The following is a 25,333-nucleotide window of genomic DNA, read 5'->3' as shown; positions in this document are numbered from 1 at the left end:
TGACAACTTTTGCGACTTCTCGCTTTTTACGATTTACACGCAATATTCAACTTTAAGTTGTACTGATGCCGGAGGAAAGTGATCTAGGTACTTATGTGAGATGTGTCTACTTTTGTTGAAATGCAGACAGACATACACAGTAAATTTTCCTGTCAGAAGATTTAAAAATCTATGCAGCGAGCTTTTGAAGCCTTCCCAGCTCTCATTACAGATTAATAATGAGAAATGAGCTGGCACTCGGAATATCAGTTTGGATTTTAATATATTCTGACAAGAAAATTCATCGTGGATTTCACCTTGCATTGCATTGCCCGTGATATTTTGGGAAATGGGGATTACTTGTCACAATACCTACAATTTCACGATTTAATCATTCTATTATCTACTTTGCATTTCATGAAAAAAAAATGGAATTTCGTAAAATGGGGATTACTTGTCACAATACATAAAATTTCACGATTTAATCATTATATCATCTACTTTGCATTTCATGAAAAAAAAATGGAATTTCGTAAAATGGGGATTACTTGTCACAATACCTACAATTTCACGATTTAATCATTATATTATCTACTTTGCATTTCATGAAAAAAAATGGAATTTCGTAAAATGGGGATTACTTGTCACAATACATACAATTTCACGATTTAATCATTATGTCTACTTTGTATTTCATGAAAAAAATCGAATTTCGAAAAAAAAAAAGAAATAAAACACTGCAACAGAAAAATACCACCATCACAGTATCAGGTCAAGTGTGGTGAGCCTAACTACATTATTTTCAGTGGAACAGACTTACGGCGTTTGGGATGCTCTCAGATTTCACATTAGCCGTGCGCACTCTGAAACCCCATACAGAGGGTCGTATACTAATGGGCTAAATGAGTAACGCTGAGGTCATACCATTCTCATTCCAACTGAGGGGAAAACTCATGTTTGCTGTAATTTACTTTCATTTCATGAGCATGGATGCTGATTTTTCTTCAAATATAAATTTATTTCAAGCTAGTTGAAACACACACACTCTCTCTCTCTCTCTCTCTCTCTCTCTCTCTCTCTCTCTCTCTCTCTATATATATATATATATACTGTATATATATATATATATATATATATATATATATATATATATATATATATACTGTATATATATATATATATATATATATATATATATATATATATATATATATATACTGTATATATTTACAATAAGTGTCTTCTGTTTTTATCCGTTACAAAAGAATTTTATAAAATTAGCCTATATCTCCAATTATCCATCACTCGCAAAATAACTTTATCATTTTCTCTCAGGCCCTTTGACAAGACGACTTGATATAGCAATGACAAGGCTTAATGATAACTGAATCACAAACATAGGTCACCACCTCCATTACATCATAACAGCACAACTTTGTCAACCCTAAGTGAAACGCCAGCGAAAACATGTATATACTGGTTGGATATCAATTGTAATTGATACTAATTTACATGCAAATGCTATTTTCCCTGCTGGAGACCCAGGGCTTATAGCATCTTGCTTTTCCGACTAGGGTTGTAGCTTAGCAAGTAATAATAATAATAATAATAATAATAATAATAATAATAATAATAATAATAATAATAAGGCTTTCTAGATTTCCTTACCATGTATTTGAAAAAAAAAAACTGCTACGTCAGCCAAAAATGTTTTTACATTCCCCGCTATTGATGAAAACATTATCATAACATGTTGCTAAAAGTTTCCGTAAGACGTCCACCCATTTAACTCCCTTTTGTTTTAGAGCCGTGAGAACTTCTGATAAAGAATAGGGATCATAATAAACCTTACAATATCAAATAAAACTTATGCTTAAAAATTCAGAAATGGTTACGAAATAGCTTTTAAATATTTAAAGGCCACTCATGAATGGCAGAGGCAAGAGACAGAAACATTACCCTGTTGAGCAGGACAGTGCCCTTAAGACTGACCACGTATACATATAATCAGCGCCCAAACCCCTCTCCACCCAAGCTAGGACCAAGGAGGGCCAGGCTATGGCTGTTGATGACTCAGCAGATAGACCAAAAGGCTCCCCCAAACCCCACCTCCTTAGCTCACAAGGATGGTGAGGTTTCAGCGACTAAAGAAACTAACGAGTTTAAGCGGGACTCGAACCCCAGTCTGACGTTCACCAGACAGGGACGTTACCACCTCAGACACCACAAACATCTTATAGTTTTACATGGATAAATTGTGCCTATGTATGAGTTGGCACCGCAAGCATATCAAACTACTCATAAAAAGCTAAGTTTAAATAGGCTATTTCCCCATGCGATTCATGAGATTGATATGACAGAGATTTGTGGCGTTCAGCCATTTTCGTAGTGTAATATTATATTGTTGAGTTACTGGATTTTCATTTATAGAAATGCTACGCGAACAATGCTCACAAAAATGTAAATGCTATAAAAATTATCTGTAGAAAGATGAGCATGATAAAGAAAAAAAAAAACAGCAGCAACAATAACCAATAATAATTATAATAACAGCAAAACTTGTCTTAATAATAATAATAATAATAATAATAATAATAATAATAATAATAATATGAAAGCAGAAAACTATAAAAAGCAAATCACAAGCATCATCTTTATACCACTAAAATCATATACTGTACTGTACAGTTCTTGAAAACCGAGATGATCTTTATGTCGCTGTCCCTGACATCTGAAACCTACAACACTCTGACATAAGCCTAATGCGCCCGACTTACCAAATATACTTCTATGCCTATCACTGCATTAGGCCTAGCCTATCTGTTCGCACAACGGCAGACCACGTGGCTACTTACTCCCATGCTCTCCGATGAGGGTTCAAGAATGAAAATATGGACATGATTAAAATTTCACCTCTCCATCTCTGCGTATCGAAATAGAATATTGTATAAGCGTGTAGGCCTATATAAGAAATTATTTCAGGGGTTTAGTATTTTCAAATTAAAATAATCTATCTTATTTCAGTTATAATAGAAACCATGGTGTTTCATCGCTAGAGAGGAAGCCTTTATAGCTAAAAGACTGTATAACTATTATCAGTCGTAGTAACATAAAACATCCGTTTGTCAGTGAAGGCGCTAAATCTCGCCCATATTTCAGTGACCTTATAACCCATCCATCTACTAACATTCCTATATAATTGTTGTTTACTAAATCATTGGTTATTGTTCTTTGAAAACCAGCTATGCATTCAGTCAACATATTCCATCATAATTCGTATAGGAATTTGCATACAAATTGGCACGCTTTATTGTCCTTTCCGCCCAGTTTTTAATAATGGCACCCACCTTGCCTTTTTGAAAAAATCACCGGTTCATCCTCCTCATTCCAAACACAAGTGACCGCTTTAAACATTCAAACGACAACCCTTAGCCACCTTCAACTATCACTGATCAGTGACCAGCCAATCTGCTACAATAGCTGGGGAAGTCAACTTTTGGACAATCCAACCCTTGTAATTTGCTAATAATTATAGTCCATCATTATGGAATCACCAAGAGCTCATAATTAAAGTCTATCATTATGTTATTAAGACGACACATGGGTGCTACTGTTAAAATTACGAAATATTACGTTGACTTTGTTTACAACGGAAAGATTTTTTTTTTCTTTTTATTAAAAAGTTAAATTACATATTCTTTACAATCACAATATTTACAGTATAATCACATTTAATTGCATTTTTCTATAAACAAATCCCTCTAATTTAACAATTTACAATATCACACATCTTGATTTTAATTTTTAGTCACTCAAAAACAATAATTTATACACTTTTTGGTGAACATTTTATTCATTCTTATTCATTCGGAAAGAAATGGGATAAAAAGTATACACTATTTCCTAAGTTTCAGTTGAGGATAAAACCACATTTTGATTAGTTTTAATCTACCGCCTTTGTAAAATATTGTCTACACAAGTAACCGCATTGATGACCTCATTGAGAGTGACAATTACTTGTCCAAATTTCAATTAGGCTTACACTAATATTGAAGATTTGTCAGTTTCAGATGAACAGTATAAAATAAAGACGACTACTTTCCAGATAAACGTTTGTCTGCAGTTACCAAATAAAAATAGTACAATGATACTAATTAAATTAGTACCCAAATATGATATTTCATACCAAAAATGACACGGCAGAAATAATCGTGGGAATACCTAATATTCCTCTAGCAAACATATTTCCACCTAAGATACATAAAAAATGCATTGTTGCCGACTGCAATGACAGTGAAATTAAGCATTGAATATCTATTGCCAATGCCATTAAAACTGCTCAATTCATATAATCTTTTATTAAGAACTTTATCCTGCTAAACCTGAGCTCTCACGACAAACCTAAGATATTTTTCTACATTAGCCTAAAATTTCTTACTTTCACATAGATCAATAACTCCGGCCACCACATGGGTACATCTCATTACTTACCCAGTTTCGTAGTAGGCTACCTCACTTGACCTTCTACAAGACAGTAATACAGTTTCAATGTAATATATATATATGTATATATATATATATATATATATATATATATATATATATATATATATATATATATATATATATATATGTGTGTGTGTGTGTGTGTGTGTGTGTGTGTGTGTGTTTTACGGACAATTTCATTATTATCGATTAAGGGAAAAACATAAAAAACGGCTGAAATCAACATTTTATACTTGATTATTCCCTGCTTCCTAAATGTCCATAGCCTAATCTCAACAGTCCTCTATTGACACAACGCTCTTGAAGTAATCAAAGAGACATCAGTCAAAATATATCGCTTCAAGGTAATAAATCTAGTTATAATCAATACCAGTTATGGGAGCACACAGATCTAACGGAGTTCTTGAATCTTGGATTTACAGACTCAAATGTCAGTAACTTGTTCTTCGATTCTATTAAATCTTCATTCCCTGAATTCCTAGTCATTCGGAAGGCTGTGTAACTTGTGGTGTGAAGTAGTAAATAACCTTTCATTTCGAATAAAATCGTAGCTTTAATATTGGAAAATAAATGTTTCAGAGCTCTATTCACCAACATTATGTTTTCACATTCCTCATAAATCCAAAATTAGCAGCAAAACAAAGTATTTATATTGATTTAGCCACCGGAAACTCCATTTCCGGACTCCGATGAAATAGGATTTCGCTTGGTCGTGATAACTCCGCAAACATCTCGGGTTTCATCATACCAAGTGCTTGCTTTTGGCAATGGTTTTCCGTTACATCAGTTTAAAATTATCAAGTTGTAATTCGAAATGCAGATCGTATTATTTCTTAATGCAGGCCCTCTCTTCATTTTCAAGTTTGATACCGCGAGTAAGGAAATGACAAGCTCCGACGGATGAAAAGAATAAAATGAGTGTGATGTTCGAAACAAAAGGATGTGGATTTAGTTTGCTTCAAGCAGTAGGATACAAATCACAGTTTGTAATTTGCAGCACAACATCAAAGGTCATTGGGAAAAACCAACAGCACAAACCCCTTCAGAAGATAAAGTGAGTAGCCTAGGCCTAAAGGCTACTGCCTATGACAGGATGTCTTGGAACATAAAACCATCATGATACAATTTTTAATTTGAATTAGAAAATGCTCGCATCTCTGACAATCTCTCGTCTATAATAATACATAAAAGACCATTGAAATTAAAGGAGAGGTATGATTAACCAAAGTACTGGCTTCAAAATCAAGATCCAGGAAGGCGATTCATTGTAGCTATGAATATACTATATTCAAAACAGTGAGAAAAGGTCGATAGCGGAGGACATCTGGTTTTAAGCAGATTCACCAACTTATGCAACATCTTTATACAGTAATGACATTCGAAACAGAAACATTGCCAACTTTGTGATGTCAACTTAAGCCTAAAATTACGATAGATAGTTCCGAATGATACCATTAACAGAATACGGAGAAGCAGCCTAGAGGTCTACTGTTCATAGCACCTTATAAACCGTATCTAGCATTTCTAACCTGAGTAACTGTTACGCTAATTGGATACTATTATCAGTTAGTTTTCCTACAACATAGCAGACGCCAATTCCTCATCATTCTGAAGCCAATTAAATCACACTTGCAGTGACTGTGCGTGGGGAGAGCTGTTATTATAAGCGATTTGTAGTGATAACTTCTAAGAAATGACAATGTTTTATAAGATGCATCGAAACATGAACAAAGGTATAAGCCAGAAACTCAAATCTGTCCAAAAGACAGGAAATTGCGATGACCATATATATATATATATATATATATATATATATATATATATATATATATATATATATATTGCATCTACTATAAATCAATACATATAAAAATATAGATGAATACTTTTACTTCTCCGTTTCTTATTCCCACGTTACTGTTTTTTTTATATTAAGGCAATTAGAATTTTAGCGCTCTGCTTTTAAAATTAGGGATGCGCCTATCTAATAATAATAATAATAATAATAATAATAATAACAGTGACACGGAATATTGTAATGGTAGCATTTATTTAACGGTTTTCTGGGATACGAAAGCATTTAGCGCCATGTTAGCCTATGCTATGCAAGCAAAGAATACGAGACGTAGAAACCATTTCTTCTTACACCTTATATGCTTAGCACTGGTGAGACATTGAAACAATCCCATTAAAAGGAGAGGGAATGAAATAAACCATAGAATATCATCATCATATAATTAGGCTATTCAAACAGACCACTGAATAATATTTCATGATTCTAATAGAGCAAACCTTGAAAAGCTTCTGAAGGATATCAAATTGGGTAAAGAAATGGAAGTTCGGCAACTAACCTACATGGGTTAAAGCTAGAAAGACTGAATATAAGGAAAGTACAAGGCTAGAACAATGAAGTTTAGCTGAAGAGCGACAACGCCCGTTTTAGAGGGTGCAATCAGGCTAGCTGGTACCCATACCGAGTATCCTTAGTTGTGTGTTCGAATAATATTTGCGTGATCCGTAAATTGTTCCCCATCATTCGCCCAACAGTCTAATCAGCTGTTAGGGGGTGCCGGTGTGTTCTGGAGTTCATGGTGAACAACAACAACAGCAACATCAACAATAATAATAACACCACCAACAACAACAACAATAATAATAATAAGAAGAAGAAGAAGAAGAAGAAGAAGAAGAAAGAAAATCCACGTTTCCGAGCTATCCTTTCAAAGTGTGAATGCTTAAAATATGAAGTATATCCCGACATATGTATTCGTGTCACGCTGTTATCTGTGTGCGTTACTGTTTTTACATATCGATATTCTCTTATCCCAAGATTAATTGTATTAGATGTCACTTCTTGAACTTTGAAGCTTATAAAATGTGGACAAAGGACTGTTCCATATAAGGAAGAATTTCTACCGTTTGACTTAAGGCTAAAATGAATCCACAGCAAATAGCTCTCATCTTAATACAGAAATATCACTGACCTGCACGCCGGCTAATTTACGAAAAACTGTTAAGTTAAATGATCCAACAATGCAAACAAGCTACTGGAAATAGGAAATTGAGTCCCTGGCAAGCTTATGATTATAGTTTTTCTTTTTTTCTTCTAAAAATACCTGTAATTTCTAAACGGCTGAATCAGTTTCATCCAGTAATAAAATGGTAAAATTTGAATTGGTAGAAATAGAATGACCTCATCGAAGCTTTATTTTTCCACCCAAGCTGTGAGTCGTAACGGTCAGCTAACAACTATGCGCCTAATCCACTGCTTAGGTGAACAGAGGCTTAGTTGGTAAATATTATAGCATGAAAGGGTGGGGGTGTGCGAGATCTCAATACAAGAGTAAGTGACAGAAAGAGTTGAAGGTATCAAGCCCGTAGTAATTAAAAATTGAGTTCCTGGAGTAATTAAAATTTAAGAGAATCGTGTGGATTTTTTTATTGGGGGGGGGAGAAGGCTTGATCGTGGGAAATACAAGGTTTGTGAAGAACATGGGAAAATGGGAAGGAAATGTGTGCTTGATTATAAGTTTGTACGAAGTATGCGGAGAAGATAATTTGATGGATGTGATGGTTGAAGCAAAATTAAAGTGTGAAAAAAAGAAAAAAAGCTGAAGCTGGCAAGAGAGTTTGAAAGTGTCAGAAAGAAGAGAAAGTAGTGAGTAAATGATAGCAAGAATAAGATAATACATGTAAATGGAAATGAGAAAGATGGAGTAATGAATGTTGGCATAGGCCTAGATGGTCGAATGATGGGAGTGGTTGATTCGTATAAGTGTCTTGGAGTAAATGTGTTCATAAACTCTTAAGGGGGAACGGTAAGACGAGAGAAAAGGTGAGTCACAGAATGGAAAAACCAGAAATGTACCAAGGTGTATACAAAAGACAAGTAGGACAATTAAGTTGTCTACATATAAGCCAAGGTGGGAAATATGAATTGATAGTCTAACAAAATCACTTTATGTAAGTGAAGTATAGATGTTGTCTAAATTAAAAATAAAAGTTGATGCGGTTAGGATGAACTGTGGAGTATTTTGAGGTGGTTCGGTCGAATGAAATAATGAGCAACAACAGGTTAGTGAAAAGTTGGTATTTCATAAGTGATACGAGGTAGGAGGAGAGGTTATCCTCGAAAGGGTTTGGTAGAAGGGTTTGAAGCGACTAATGTTGAGGAAATTTCACATCACACAATAGTTCATCCACAAAACTCAATTACAGGATAAATGGTGAAGTCACTGCTGTTGATGTTCTCAGGACCTATCCCTATGGGAAAACGGTTTTCATGTTATAAAAACGTGCATGAACGTATGCATGCGCGTGCCCACACACAGGCACAATATATTATCATTATTACTAGCCAAGCCAAACCTTATTTGGAAAAGCAGGATACTTTAAGCCCAAGGGCTCCAACAGGGAAAATAGCCCAATGAGGAAAGGAACTAAACAAATTATATGAGCAGTAATGAAATATAGAATATTTTTATTTAGTGACAACGTTAAAATATATGTCATATAAAAACTTTGAAGAACGACTTATGTCAGCCTCTTCAACATAAAAACATTCAATGCAAGTTTGAACTTCTGAAGTTCCAACGATTCAACTACCCGATTAAGAAGAATATTCCACAATCTGATCACAGTTGGAATAAAACTTCTAGAATACTTTGTAGTATTGAGCTTTATGATAAAGGCATGACAGAACTCACTGCATACCTAGTATTAAGTGCAAGATGGTACTGTCTGGGAAGATCTGACTGCAAAGAATGATCAGTTATGAAAAATATTATGTAACATGCATAACGAACTAATATCTAGTTCAAGAATAAGAAATTTAATAGACTACAAGTTCTTGTCAAACAAATCTAGATGAGATTCAGCAGCTGAAGACAAGACAGGAACACAGTACTCGAAACAAGGCAAACTTAAAGAATGAAAAAACTTCTTCAGAGTAGGTTGATCACCGAAAATCTTAAAAAAAATTATCTCAATATATATATATATATATATATATATATATATATCTATATATATATATATATATATATATATATATATATATATATATATATAAATACATACATTTATACACAAACGTAGATATGGGCCTAAGCTATATGATACCGTTATCATCACAGGTATTGATGATAAAAGTATCATATAGCCTAGGCTTATAGCCTACATACGTTTGTGTATAAATGTATATATTTATGTATATATAGTATAATTTATATATATATATATATATATATATATATATATATATATATATATATATATATATATATATATATATATATATATATATATATATATATATAAACATACAATCATACACAAACATATATAGGCCTAGTCTCATGATACTTTTATCATCACAGGTGTTGATGATAGAAGTATCATATAGCCTAAGCCTACATATACGTTTGTGTATGAATGTATGTATTTAGGTACATATAGTATAATTTATACATATACAGTTGTATATATATGTATTATACTATATATACATAAATATATACATTCATACACAAATGTATATATAGGCCTAGGATATATGATACTTTTATCATCAACACTTGTTATTTTTTTTCTTTCAAATAACCTAAAAATATCTTTTAATATAAAATTGAGTCATGACTTTGCCAAACGGGATCACAAACCCAAAAGAAAATTCTTGATGAGTACTTTCGCCCTCCCTCTAAGAATTCGATTCTTGGCCGGGTAAAAGTACTTATCATAAAATGATTTTCCTCATGGGTTTGTGCTCCCGTGGCAAAGTGAATTTTATATCAAAAGGTGTTTGTCGCTTATTTGCAAAAAAAAAAAAAAAAAAAAAATTACAAGAGACAATATTATCATACACACACACACACATGTATATATATATATATATATATATATATATATATATATATATATATATATATATATATATATATATATATATATATATAGGCCTATATATATATATATATATATATATATATATATATATATATATATATATATATATACGCCTACATGCAAACATATTTACGGACAAGAACAACAAAATATAAGATAAAATTGAAGTAACAAAAGAGAGCAACAAAAATAAAAGAAAGTAATATCATGAATGGTTTACCTATAATTGATTTTATAAGTAAAGGACATATTAATTGCAATAATAAGTTGACGTGGATACTACCATTTATTACTTTTATTATGATGCTCATCATCAGTCTTATAAATGTCAGAACAAATGCTTGTTTTGCGAAATCAAATAACCTACAAAAAGGCAACAAACGCCGAAGAGCGTTCTAACAAAACCCAATATTCCTGGGGGTAAATGCAGTAAATTATAATACAGGAATCCCTCTTTGCGCTGTCTTACAATATTGGACCTTTCCATAGCTTCCCTGGCTAAGACGTTTCATGTGAGTAGGCGGTTACCCCTTTAAAATAATAATAATAATAATAATAATAATAATAATAATAATAATAATAATAATAATAATAATAATAATAATAATAATGACAATTTTTTTGTGCCGGTGCAATTTGACGTTTCATGTGAGTAGGCGGTTACCCCTTTGACATAATAATAATAATAATAATAATAATAATAATAATAATAATAATAATAATAATAATAATGACAATTTTTAGTGTCGGTGCAATTTGGCGGGAAATAACTTATCAATGCCTAGGTAACTTGTTTTCTGTTGGCTATGCATCGGATTTTATATTTTAGCCAACAAGAATAAGTTACCTAATTGATCAAATACGTCCCCCCCCAAAAAAAAAAATCATATTCAAGAGTTTTTACCACCATCAAGCACCAAAAATAAAATAAAATTACATAGCTAAAGCTCCAATGGCAACCTCAACACATCAGGAACTCAACTTTTTACATTTTTTTCTCCATTTACTTAGCTTCCGAACTGAACCAAACTTGTAAAGCCAGTTCGAAGCTTAAGCAAAAATAAGTGATGAAAGTCCTAACGTGCATGAAGAATTGTATCTATTCTGTACATTACATACTTACGGCCTACTTACAGAAACTGGTGTACACACCCAACCACCAACTCACACACACACACACACACACACACACACACACACATATATATATATATATATATATATATATATATATATATATATATATATTTATATATATATATATATATATATATATATATATATATATATATATATATATATATATATATATATATATATATATATATATACTGTATGGGAGTGCATGCGTAAGAGCCATTTCCTATTATTGGCAGAACTTTCAACTTTCTAAGAACAATATCAGGTGTTGATTACTTTGGCTATCCTTCCAAAAACACCATTATTGTACACTGCCTTTACATAAAGCTATATATATATATATATATATATATATATATATATATATATATATATATATATATATATAGCCTATGCGATTTATTCATTTATATAAGAATGGTTGGATTAGATTTATGAATTTGGGCGTTGAGGCCTATGAGGCCATTCAGCGCCCAAGTGAATCAAGCGAAAAAACTGAAGAGAAAGGGACTAGATTGGGACAGTAAGATGGAACGTTAAAAGGATATCAAGCAAGTGCACCTATAGACCGAAGGAAACCGGCAAAGTCCCTTAACTGACAGCAATAGCTTTCCTATAGGCATGTGTGTATCTAATTCTTCACATTCCCTTTGATATATGAATATGCTTCTTTTAACATCATGATGGTAATCCCAATAAAGTAAAATATGAAAGAACTATCAGTCTTATATATGATATGAATTCTAAAGAATTAGGCCTACAGCTATTCTATAGGAAATATTGGTACCAAATATATAGATCTATTATGTAATTTATACCAGCTTATTCAAGTTTGTCGTGATAAACACGCTTTAATTGTGCAAAATAAAAAGAGATTACTGATAATATCAACATAATTTTAGCCATATTTCAATTTACTCGTGTCATTATGATCAGGACTAAAATTACCCCCTTTTTAATTTTTTTAATCATAATATTCAGTATATGATGCATCTTCTGTTTTTAAATGTAAAAAGCTACAAATCATATTTTTAGTGTGAAATTTTCTGATAAGAAAATGATAAAATATACGGTAATTCAAATACGTACTACAGTATATATATATATATATATATATATATATATATATATATATATATATATATATATATATATATATATATATATACGGATGAATTATTTGGATGAATACTTATCAGTCACACACACACACACACACACACACACATATATATATATATATATATATATATATATATATATATATATATATATATATATCATAAATCATATTAGAAAATGATAAAATATACGTAATTCAAATACGTACTACAGTATTATATATATATATATATATATATATATATATATATATATATATATATATATATATATATATATATATATATATATATATATATATATATATATATATATATATATCATATTACATAATACTGTATGCATACCCTTCATATATTGGAACAGAAAATATATAAGTTATGCCCAAAGTAATTTAAATCAGTTAGAGACCACAGACCATGCTGGGGAAAGAGAGAAACTACTGAATTTCAATGGAAGAAATCCTTGTTGTATACCAACCTGTTGAAGGAGTGCTGTTATTGTTGTTGTTGTTGACGGTGGTGGTTGCGGTGGGTACCAAAGCAGCCCCAGTGGCGATCGTTGTCATGGTACTCGGAGGGGATTTGCTGGAGGGGGATTTGGGGGGCGTGGCTTGATCCATGGAAGTGGCTTTTTTCTCGCTGACTAATGACGATGCAGATGACGATGACGTTATTGGTGGGGATGCAGGAGACGACGATGGTGCTGGTTCTGAAGGCGACTCGAGCGAAGTAGTGGCGTTGGTGGGCAGCGTGGGACAAGGTGTGGTGGTACTGGTGGTTGCGATGGGTAGAGAAGGGTCATTATGGCCTACGAGAGCTTTCTTGCCTTCTTGAAGAAGGGCAATAGGATTATTGCCCCTGCCAGGTCCAGGAGTCGTGGGGTGTGAGGTTGCCGCAATCCCTGCCACACTAAATACAGGTAAACTGGGTACTAGATGAGGTTGGCCTAGGAGGGACGAGGCTCCCCCTGAAGAAACCCCCCTGTCGGGAGGTGCAGGTGCGCTCACATCCATGACGGTGTTATTGGAGGTGGTGTGGCATCATCCACTGTGGCATTTGTGGTTAGACCCATCATTTTCAGCCTCCTCCCCCGGTGCCCTGATGGTCCAAGGCTATTATTATCAGCATTACTCCCTCACTTTTATTTTCCTAGGGATAATCTTCACTCCATCTACTCGACTCGCCTGTCTTCCTTCCTATCCTTAAGTTTATAAAGGTCCTCACTGCTTACGACCCTTCACCTCCGGGTGAGGAACTGATAATAGTGGGGAATCATGAACTGTTATGGAAATCACGCCCATAGTTTAATAGGAGAGTTACCTATAGGAAAATAGGTCTAGGCCTACTGTTTGTGGATGCCGATATCCAACTTGTGAAGTTTAAACCCTATCTCAGCTGAAGAAGTGTTTTCAAATTCACTGACACTTCCGATGTGAAATTGTCAATGGAATTTATATCGACAATTCATCTACTTCTCTGCTTTGACCTACATATTTGCAGAACAATATCAGAAAATTACTTTTAAAAAGGCCTGATGATGGCAATGGATTGCCGCCTATGCGGGGCTACACAGACGGCTTAGACCCAAGATAATCTTACGACGCAGCTTGATTTTCATGTGGTTTCCCTACGGAAAATTAAGAATAATATTCATCTGACAAAATCAAAACAACAATGACCAACGATGGCTTCAACGAATAACAGAAGTAATCATATTACTTTAAGAATGAGATTTTACATCACTAGACCGACCTGCAGTGGACTGGTATGTGATGTCCTTTTTTTTTTTTCTTTTTTCTTTCAACCTCGTAAAAGGATATTTTGACGGATTTGCAATGACAACAATTTTCTGCTATTGCCCAAGCACTAAACTCTCACATGCACTAAACACAGACTTTCTATATGCATCTGATACTTTGGTATGAATTTTTAAAGCATATGAACATACGGTCAGGTGTTGGTCCTGGAAATCAATAGGTCTATCTTATTCACATCAACACCCGCGGTTCGGGGGAGACTGAGGCCTGAATTAGCAAGTCCCGTCTGGCCCCAAGCCCCGCCCCATCCACCAGGTCTTCCTCCGCCTACTCAGATGCGTTCTAGCACAATGTTGCCCCTTAGTGACCGGCATTTCTTATTCCGTCTCTTTTAAATTAGCTTCTGTATCGCTTGTGACTGGTAATTGTGACCTTGTTGCACCTACTCGAAAGGAAAGATTTCCCCAGATGTTGAATAGCTGCTGTCACTTCATACTTAAACCTCTAGTGGAATGAGTAAACAGCGTCGGCTGACTACCAGAGCAGTTTTGAATCGACGGTAAAAAAAATACTTTAAAATTATGACATGGTTTCATAATAAAGTTAATCTAATTTTATCTATAATACACTTTTAATGATTGATCTGCCATCAACGACTGCATTTCCTCTTGTGTATTTTGGTTTACAAATCATAACTTGCGCTGGAACGCACAGGAGCCAAACAAATGTGCGTTCGTTCGTCGATCTACACGAGACGTTAGAGGAGAAAAAGGACATCCTGGGTTGCTAGCAAGGCACTACTGTTCTTTGCAAGTCTCTCTCTCTCTCTCTCTCTCTCTCTCTCTCTCTCTCTCTCTCTCTCTCTCTCTCTCTCATTTCATTAGAAATATACAATGCAAGTCTTTGATTTATTGAATGATGCAACCTTCTTACATTAAATGTTAGAATGCAATACATCATCAATAGAAACACTCAAGGTGAAAACTTCTTTTTTATGTATGCTATATGGTGTCTGTCCTTACAGGTTAAGCTGTTCACCACGGACGCAACTAAATGGTAAGCGAACTACAATTCATGCCATGTCTGCAGCTGAAAGGGAACTTCGCTGTCCATCAAGCATTATCGACGTAAGATTAAGTGACCCCAAAGTCCCCCATCTTTCAGAACTAATAAATTACTGTATGGTAACTTAACCTTTATTATGATACTTTCTTTCTTGTTATTAGTATCAGCGTTATTTTAAGATACAAAGATACATCTACTGAGTAAAGGGGTATTAATTTTTAACATTTAACCATTTCTTTCAACAACATTCGCTACCACATTCACACAATAATTCTTTATTTTTAAATGAATACCGTGTGCACAAAAAAAAAAATTACCACATTACCCACTTCAAATATCTTTGTCCGTTTCTGTCTTAATCTATATATATATATATATATATATATATATATATATATATATATATATATATATATATATATATATATACAATGGCGGAGAAGCATTGGACTGGATTGGTAATAGGAAATTAGCTGACCTAGAGTATGCTAATGATGCTGTCCTTATTAGCAGAACACCACAGGATTTGCACTGCTTACTTACCAGAATCCCTGAAATATCACAGGGGGTTGGACTCACGATAAATAGAAGAAAAACAGATATGATGGGAACGGAATATGAAATATTATTGGATGGAGAAAGGATTAATGAAGTAGAATCATTCAAGTATTTATGAACTATGATTTCTGATACAGGGTCTTGTAATTGGAATTTAGTGAAAGATTTAAAAAAACGAATCACAATGTATAGATTAAGTAAAATTTAGAAATCAAATCTCCTGAAAGTGCATATAAAAACTCTGCTATATATCAGTTTAGTGAGATCGGTGTTACCGTATGGACATGAGTCAAGGTATGATAATGAAACTATCAAAAACAGATGTTGTAGATTTGAAAACAAGGCCCTCAGAAGAACATTGGGGAGTTAAATGGCAAGACAGGATTTTCTATAAGAGAGATTACTTGAATGCCATATGTGGATGAAATCATGGTGATGGTAGATGGAGATGGTTTGGGCATGCTCGTCGCACTCCCCAAGAGAGATTAGTTCACCAAACGTTTAACAGGGCTCCACAAGGCACTAGAAGAGTGAAGTTAGAGGTGATGAATGGAGAAGTATTGAATTAAAAGCTCAAGATAGATACGACTGGCGAAATCTATCCTAGGCCCTTTGTGTCAGGAGGCGTAGGAGGAGATGATGTATATATATATATATATATATATATATATATATATATATATATATATATATATATATATATATATATATATATATATATATATATATATATATTCATATACACACGTGTGATTGAACACATGGGAACCTGTTGTCAGTTCCAATATCTGGTGTTATAGCTCTTTGTGGAGCATTAGTCTCCCATGGACAAGATCTCTTGGTCATTTCCCAGCCTGTCGTCCGGAAGTCGACCTAGCAGTGATTGAATACAAACTTAAACTGGTGTCAATAAATGGAATGGAATATCAACCTCATACCTTAATACCATAACAAGCCTCCATTTTTATGCTACATTCTGTTATTATTATTATTATTATTATTATCATTATAAAGTAAGCTACAAACCTTGATGAAAAACTGGATATCATAAGCCTAAGGACTCCAACAAGAAAATAGCTCAGTGAGGAAAGGAAATGGATATTATAGTGTAATTGAGTGCACTCTCAAGCAAGAGAACTCTAAACCAAGACAGCGCAAGACCATGATACAGATGTTATGGAAATACCCAAGAATAGAGAACAATGGCTTGATTTTGGACTGGCTTTCTCCTAGAAGAGCTCCTTACCATAACTAAAGATTTTCTTTTTCTCTTACCAAAGTAGCCAGTGTATGAAGAAGATTTTTTTCGGTTATCTTCGTGCTGTCAGGTGTATGAAGAAAGAAAGCTGTGTAAAGAGTAGGCCAGACTATTAGGTGTATGTGTACATCAAATGGAAAATGAGCCTAAACCAAAGAGGGGTTCACTGTAGTACTATCTGGCCAGTCAGTACCTCAACGGGTGGCTGGTACCTTTGCCAACCTACTACCCACCACTAGGTACAATCATTGTAAGATTATCTAAGTTATTTGTAATATCCATCATGTAATCAATGAAATAGAAAATTTCCTTTTTCTTTAACAAAAGCAATTTCTCTCCCAACGTCACATTATTCAAGCTCACGCTTCGCTTCCATCAAAAAAAGTTCTTAATCGCTCTCATCACCTTACCTTTGTTAACATATATCCTCAACACCCTCCAAAGTCTGTTTATATCACTTTTTTTTCATTAGGTTTTACTTGTTCCTTGTATGGCACGTGCAGGTTTCCCCTTTACTTACAGACCTCTCACATAACAATTTTTTTCCTTAGTAACATTATGCCCCTGCAGGAGTCCTTTCCCCTTCAGCTTTATACAAAGGACTTCCTCTCATTGGTTCCCTTAGAACATTTCCCTCATCCAAACATGTAAAAAGCCCTGGTCAGTCACTATCACCATCGTACCGCAGTATCTCACTTTGTAATCAATAATCAACTCCAGGTTTCTTTCCCTTCTTCAACCAGTTAATTGCCCTCCTTATAGCGTCAGCACTCACTCCCACAAGCGTCATTCAGGTCTTTTCTATCTTCCAACGTCAACAAATCTTCAAAGTACTCACCCTATGAACACTTCAGACAGATTTTAACATTTGCATATTTTAATATAAGATATATTTGTTCATTAACAATTTTATTTTCATTTACCTCCTTTTAGAACCTCCCCTTATTCTCCCCCAAAGTCCTTAATCAACTCTCTCTCTCTCTCTCTCTCTCTCTCTCTCTCTCTCTCTCTCTCTCTCTCTCTCTCTCTCTCTCTCTCAGCACACACACACACACATATATATATATATATATATATATATATATATATATATATATATATATATATATATATATATATATATATATATGTATATATATATATATATATATATATATATATATGTATATATATATATATATATATATATATATATATATATATATATATATATATATATATATATATATATATATTGGGTCCTTTGACTGGCCAGAGAGTAGTACTACATTAGATCCCTCTCTCTGGTTAGGGCTCGGTTTTCATTTGCCTAATTATACAACGAATAGTCTGACATATTCTTTCCACATTCTCTTCTGTCCTCATATACTTGACAACACTGAGATTACCAAACAATTCTTCTCATAAGGGGTTAACTACTGCACTGCAAGTTTTCAGTGGCTACTTTCCTCTTGGTAAGGGTACAAGAGACTCTGTAGCTAGAAGTTCGCTCCAAAATAGAATCATTATTCTCTAGTCATGGGTAGTGCCATAGCCTCTGTACTATGGTTTTCCACTGTCTTGGAGTAGAGTTCTCTTGCTTGAGGGTACATTTGGATACTCGGTTCTATCTTATTTCTCTTCATCTTGTTTTTTTTTCTCAAGTTTTATATATGAAAGATGTATTTGAATGCTGTCACTATTCTTTGAATATCTTATTCTAACCGTTCATTAATTCTCTTGTAGTTTCTTTATTTCATTGTTTCCTATCGTCACTGTAGAGTGTAGACAATATTTTCATGGCGTCCAAAAATCAAATACAACATCTCTCCAGGCAAACAGGAAAACTGCCCTTTCTTTTTTCCATTATATATATATATATATATATATATATATATATATATATATATACATATATATATATATATATATATATATATATATATATATATATATATATATATATATATATATATATATATATATATATATATTACGATACACCTTTATCCACTTAAACCATCCTAGTTTTGTAATAAAAGGAGTAGCCTGGTCATGTACCCGTCAATTTTGTATCACTAATTTTGCGTCAAAATGCGGTACATTTAGCATCCCACTTTTCTGACTAATATCACAACCTCGCCGAATAATTGAACAGAGGACTAAAAGTGATTTTTCTGGTAAACTTGATTGCTTTATGAAATTCTCGGCGGTCAGTTTTTTATTAGAAAATTTGGGTACACTACTGTTCAGATATGGGTCATGATACATTTTGCCTCTAATAATACTATTAATATTCTTTACACTGTCTTTATATGATATAAATTTTAGCATTTCTGATATCATTAGCTTTCATTTGATCAAATATGTTTTGTGTGGGGGGGGGGGTTGTGCTCCAATGACTATCAAACAGCTGTTTCATATGAGATAAGAAGTAGTGAATTTGCCTTTGCCCATATGTTATCTGCATGCTTGTCAAATACAGTTCATCACACCTCAGATCCTTAAATGAATCTTCTGGATTTATGTAAGCAATTGAAATAATACTTGAGATATGTTGGCGACATATGCTGCTTTAATCTATCAAAATCCTATTTAATTTTCTTGTTGAAAGGGGAGGGAAAGACGTTTAAATGCACGCAAGAATATCCTTATTAACATTTACGGTACATCATCCTATTTGGAAATCTATTCTTGCACTTTTATTATCTAGTAAATTATTGCAGAATATTCCATGGGAAAAATTTAGACTACAAAAATTATGGTACTTTTATCTTGTTTCTCTTTGGAGATACCAAGAATGATTTACATTGCTTCATAATGTTAGATATGACAGTTCTAACTTCTAATGCTGGAATGTTCTCCGTTACTGAATGTGTTAAAGCATCAAGAAGATTTTCGCCTGTGCTTGTATTGTGCGTAATATCTGTAATCATACTTCTATTTGAATTATTTTCAGTTTTTGGAGTTTTGACTGACGCGCTAAGAGATGGTAATTTGTATCTAAAAATACAAATATACATATATCTTTGAGAGACAAAATTTGACTTCTTCCTTGAATGTAGACGAACCTTGGAGCTCCTGACATAATCTGAGTCCGCATGGATTTCGTATCTTTATGGCTGGAGTGATAAGAATAGTCAGAAAAAGGAAAATAGATGTGATTGGGAAGTTATACCATAAGAAAATTATTCATGAATGGGGTATGAAATGTTTGATGTTTATATCATTATTATTATTATTATCATTATCATTATCATTATTATTATTATTATTATTATTATTATTATTATTATTATTAGCCAAGTTACAGCCCTGGTTAAAAAATAGAATGCTACAAGCCCAAGGGCTGCACCATGGAAAATAACCCAGTGAGGAAAGGAAATAAGGGAATAGCAAATAAACTATATATAAGTAATGAATGAAAATATGAAATATTTCAAGATCAGTAACAACGCTGAAATAGATTATTATTATTATTATTATTATTAAATGCTAAGCTACAACCCTAGTTGGAAAAGAAGGATGCTATAAGCCCAGGGGCCCCAACAGGGAAAGTAGCCCAGTGAGGAAAGAAAATAAGGAAATAAGGAAAAATATAATATCTTAGGAATAGTAACAATATTCAAATAAATATTTCCTATTTAAACTATAAAAAGTTTAAGAGAACAAGAAGAGGAACTAGATAGAAAAGTGTGCCCGAGTGTACCCTCAAGCAAGAGAACTCTACCCCAAGGCAGTGTAAGACCATGGTACAGAGGCTATGGCACTACCCAAGAAAAGAGAACAATGGTTTGATTTTGGAGTGTCCTTCTCCTAGAAGAGCTGCTTACCATAGCTAAAGAGTCTCTTCTACCCTTACCAAGAGGAAAGTAGCCACTGAACAATTACAGTGCAGTAGTTAACCCCTTGGGCGAAGAAGAATTGTCTAGTAATCACAGTGTTGTCAGGTGTATGAGGACAGAGGAGAATCTGTAAAGGATAGGCCAGACTATTCGGCGTCTGTGTAGGCAAAGGGAAAGAACCGTAACCAGAGAGAAGGGTCCTATGTAGTACTGTCTGGCCAGTAAAAGGACCCCATAACTCTCTAGCGGTAGTATCTCAACGGGCGGCTGGTGCCCAGGCCAACCTACTACTAGGATCATGACAAAGTACTGATTGGGGATATCAAAGGAAGCTGTTTGAACTTCTGAAAGAATGTGACAGTGTTTGCCAGACTGGAAAGTCAAGTGTAAATGAGAAAACGAACAAAGAGTTAGGTAAACTGAAATTGGGAAGATTAAACAATGAATATTGGTATGGTAGGAAGGAAAATGAAGACAGTTGATTTACATAAGTATTTTTTTTAGTTACTGCAATGGATGGTGGTAGAATGAGGAAAGTGGTGAGCCACAGAATGGGTAAAGCAAGGAAGGTAGCATGATGTGCAGAAGACTGGAAATAGACGGAGTGTTTAGTGAAGTCAACCTGGGATTATATGAAGGGACCATTGGGTTGATTCTATTATAGAAGTGAAGTGGGAATGCGAATGCTGAGTTTGAATGAAAGAAAGAGGATGAGGATGTTAAGAGAAATTGATTGCACAATGTTAAAAGAGTGAGGAATGTAGAGATACTTAAAATAGGTATTGTATATAGGCAAGTTAGAGGATAAGTCAACGTTTTGTGAAACTGTAAAACAGAGTTTTCTGAAATAGTTTGGTCATGGTGCAAGAATGCAGGATAATAGGTTGGTGAAAAATTATATAATTCGGAAGAGGTAGTTCTGGAGACACAAGAAGAAGGGGGTATTGATAAGAAAGCCTTATGACTGCATCTAATATGCACAAAGGGCAATGGTTTGATGAGTGATGAATAGAAAACCAGACCAACAGCGCAAAAGAGGTTCGCAGTCTCACCCAATAATATCTATGAAAACAGAAAAGGCAACACCTGGCATCACCTCAAAAAAAAAAAAAAAAAAAAAAAAAAAAAAAAAAAAAAAAAACCAAGTGATTAGTTGATTCTGCTGTGTCACTCATATGGTAAAGAACGGCAGATGGCAAGCATCTCATTCCCTGTAAGAATGAATGAGAACTTAGAGGTACATGAACTAAGCTCGTATTTTCAATATCCAGGGACCAATTCCTAACAAACTACCCGCCAGTCAACCTTAGGGCAGAACAGGTTCCAATGTCAATAGGGATCAGAAAACAATGCATGGGATAATGACCTTCCTAAAAACTTACTGAAAACCGGAAGGCTGTGCCCATCTGACACTGCCAGTTCTGTCATGAAATCTGAATTTTTGAAATATATATATTATCTTTTTAAGTTACCTTTTAAAAGAAGTTGCATACTTGTAAGCCATGTTGGTTTCATTGTTTATTCTAGATCAGTTGTTTATTCAAGATGAATTTATAAACGTCTTTTTCTCAGTCACTTAAACAAAGTAATTATCTTAGCTTTTGCTAAACATGCAATAACAAGGATAAGAAAACCTGTATTTTACATATTGTCGCCTGCATGCTTTCTCTCTCTCTCTCTCTCTCTCTCTCTCTCTCTCTCTCTCTCTCTCTCTCTCTCTCTCTCTCTCTCTCTCTCTCTCTCTCTCTCTAGTAACTGTTGATGTGCTGATTGTGATCAGGTAGCTAATCACCCCAGTTTTCAGAAATGTTTTAATTTTTAATTTTGATTTTTTAATTTAAATTCTATCTTTTATTTCTTTTCATATAGTTTATTTCCTTTTTTCCTTTACTCACTGGGCTATTTTTTCCCTGTTGGAGCCCTTGGAATTATTACATCCTGCTTTTCCAACTAGAGTTGTAATTTGGCTAGTAATAATAATAATAATGATTGTAAGGGGACATTTTATTCTGCCTTTCAATTGTCTCCTTATTATGATTCCTCCCTTACTAACCTAGGTAATTAATTCACCACTGACACTAACGTAATCTCTTTTACAGGCCTAATACCACCAGCAGAGTAGAAATTGAGACCCAAACATATCAGCGAAAATCATTAAACCGGATTCAATCAGAAGAGTCATTGGGGAGACTACACTGTCCTCTACTCGGCCTAGGTTATGAAGTTACACCAACCTTTCACCTTACAATACAAGAGGCCAAAAACAGCACTGAACATCAACCAAAAGTTCTAGAAGTATATCATATTGTCTAAATAGTTCCCTACAAGAACAAGAAGTTCAAAGAAGAATAAAAATGAGACCTATTAGCCATGTAACCTGAAGTAGCATTAGTGCTCACTTTCCCCGGCCTCCTCTTGCTACTAACGTACATTGACAGTAATATAAATTCTTGATGTTGCATCATGCTGAATTTCATTACCCTATCACATTTCTCTTATCCACCTTTTAGGGAGCCTGGTGTACCTGAGATTGGTCAGCGTGAGAAAACATTGTCTCAATGTATTGGTAATAATCTATGGCCATGCAAAACTTTACTAATCACTATTGTTTTAAAACAGGTCTTTGTAGGACGCTTATTAGTGTTAGTTTATACAACCCAAAAATTGTGGTATAGTAAAACTGTTTATTCGTTGAATATTTAAGGAGTCACATGCCGCTTATAAATTATTTAGACCAGTGTTTCCACTTAAAAACACATCGTATGACATCTAGCTGATTTCGTAAGGTAAGTCACAGATATGTACGTATCAGGTTCAAAGTATGCAAGGCTCTTCGTCTATCTAATTTTGTGTCATCAGGTAAAATCCGTATAGTTCTGGAATCACGGTGTTGTACATTTCTATTCTTTTGTCTAGTTACGTGTGAAGCACCCAATCAGTCTTACACGTGACATAGATTAGTAGATTTTAACAATTGAAACCTACTGCATGCAGTATTTTGGTTTGTTTAATATTTGTCATAGATAGGTAAGAATAAACAATACTCAATGCCTCAAAAAAATAAAATTTAATAAACAACAGCTAAGGGACCTATGACTGACACTTAAAACTGCGCTTTTGCAAGATCTAACAACACACTACTCTCGTTCTGTTACCCAGGGTTTATCTTACAGTTATTGCCTTGTATAACAATCCACTTTTTCTCTATCAACAATAAATTCTTAAGATAATTCAGCAGACAATTTTTTCTGGCAAATTTCAAAATGATTAAATTCACTCCCTGAAAATAACAATCATTGACAGAATCTAGATCTCTTGACATAAGGAAATTTACAAATATCTATCTTAGTCTTCATAGAAATAAAGTATAAAGGGCGAATATATATGAATAAACTGTATTTCTACCATAAAAAGTAGTTCTGAATATGAAGTCAAATACTAAATAAGTGCAACTAAAGTCTTGCATGATATTTGATAAATAGATGTGGAATCAAAAGATCCAATATGTAACCTTAAGTTATAAACCCCATCTAATTCATCATTTCTTAGTCTACATGAAATGCATAACTCAAAACAAACGCAAATTTACATATTGGATAACAATCTGGGAAGTTTCATCTATCATACCACTGAATAACGCAAAAGAATGAAAAATCGCTTATAGGCCCATGTGTATGAGTCAATTTGCATTCAAGAAATATATAACATAATTGCATGACGAAAGCAATGAAATATTACATACATGCATATACTTTACTTTCATATAAATTTGGCAATTGCAAATATCATCTTTGAAAATTTAGTCGCTGATTAAGCTTTAACAGTTCCACTTATCCATAAAAAACATCAATCCTCATTAGCCTTCGAAAATAATATCACCACGAATGTCTATACTGATCATTGTTAAGCTATTGCTGCGCTATCCATCATTTTTGCAGTGAATACTGAAAATGCATTCTCATCTGACCCTTAGACGAGAGAGGTATAGATTGCTCGGCTGATGTGCATGAATAAGTGATGTCATGAAGGAGTTCGCCAGGTGCCTATGCTTTGGTAGTATAATTAGATTGATTATGCCGGTATGTTTTGAACCTTGTTATTATTATTATTATTATTATTATTATTATTATTATTATTATTATTATTATTATTATTATTATTATCATTATTATTGCTAGCTAAGCTACAAACCTAGTTCGAGAAGCAGGATGCTATAAT

At 33.7% G+C, this 25,333-nt stretch overlaps 1 protein-coding gene and 1 long non-coding RNA gene across 2 annotated transcripts in view; one reads left to right on the top strand and one right to left on the bottom strand.

The window, feature by feature from the left end:
- LOC137634619 (uncharacterized) overlaps positions 1 to 14,987 on the bottom strand; it is a 377,057-nt gene extending 362,070 nt beyond the window's left edge. Inside the window, exon 1 of the mRNA XM_068367088.1 lies at positions 13,132 to 14,987. Coding sequence (XP_068223189.1) covers positions 13,132 to 13,666 — 535 coding nt within the window. The 5' untranslated portion in view covers positions 13,667 to 14,987. The remainder of the gene's footprint in view (positions 1 to 13,131) is intronic.
- Positions 13,450 to 23,495, top strand: LOC137634620 (uncharacterized). The gene is made up of 3 exons (XR_011042545.1): positions 13,450 to 13,572; positions 15,435 to 15,537; positions 23,215 to 23,495. It is a non-coding gene; the product is annotated as an uncharacterized lncRNA (long non-coding RNA).
- Positions 23,496 to 25,333: the final 1,838 nt, after the last annotated feature.

This window comes from Palaemon carinicauda, chromosome 45 (assembly GCF_036898095.1).
Source record: "Palaemon carinicauda isolate YSFRI2023 chromosome 45, ASM3689809v2, whole genome shotgun sequence".
Lineage (NCBI taxonomy): Eukaryota > Metazoa > Arthropoda > Malacostraca > Decapoda > Palaemonidae > Palaemon > Palaemon carinicauda.
This window is presented reverse-complemented; position numbering and strand designations above follow the sequence as displayed.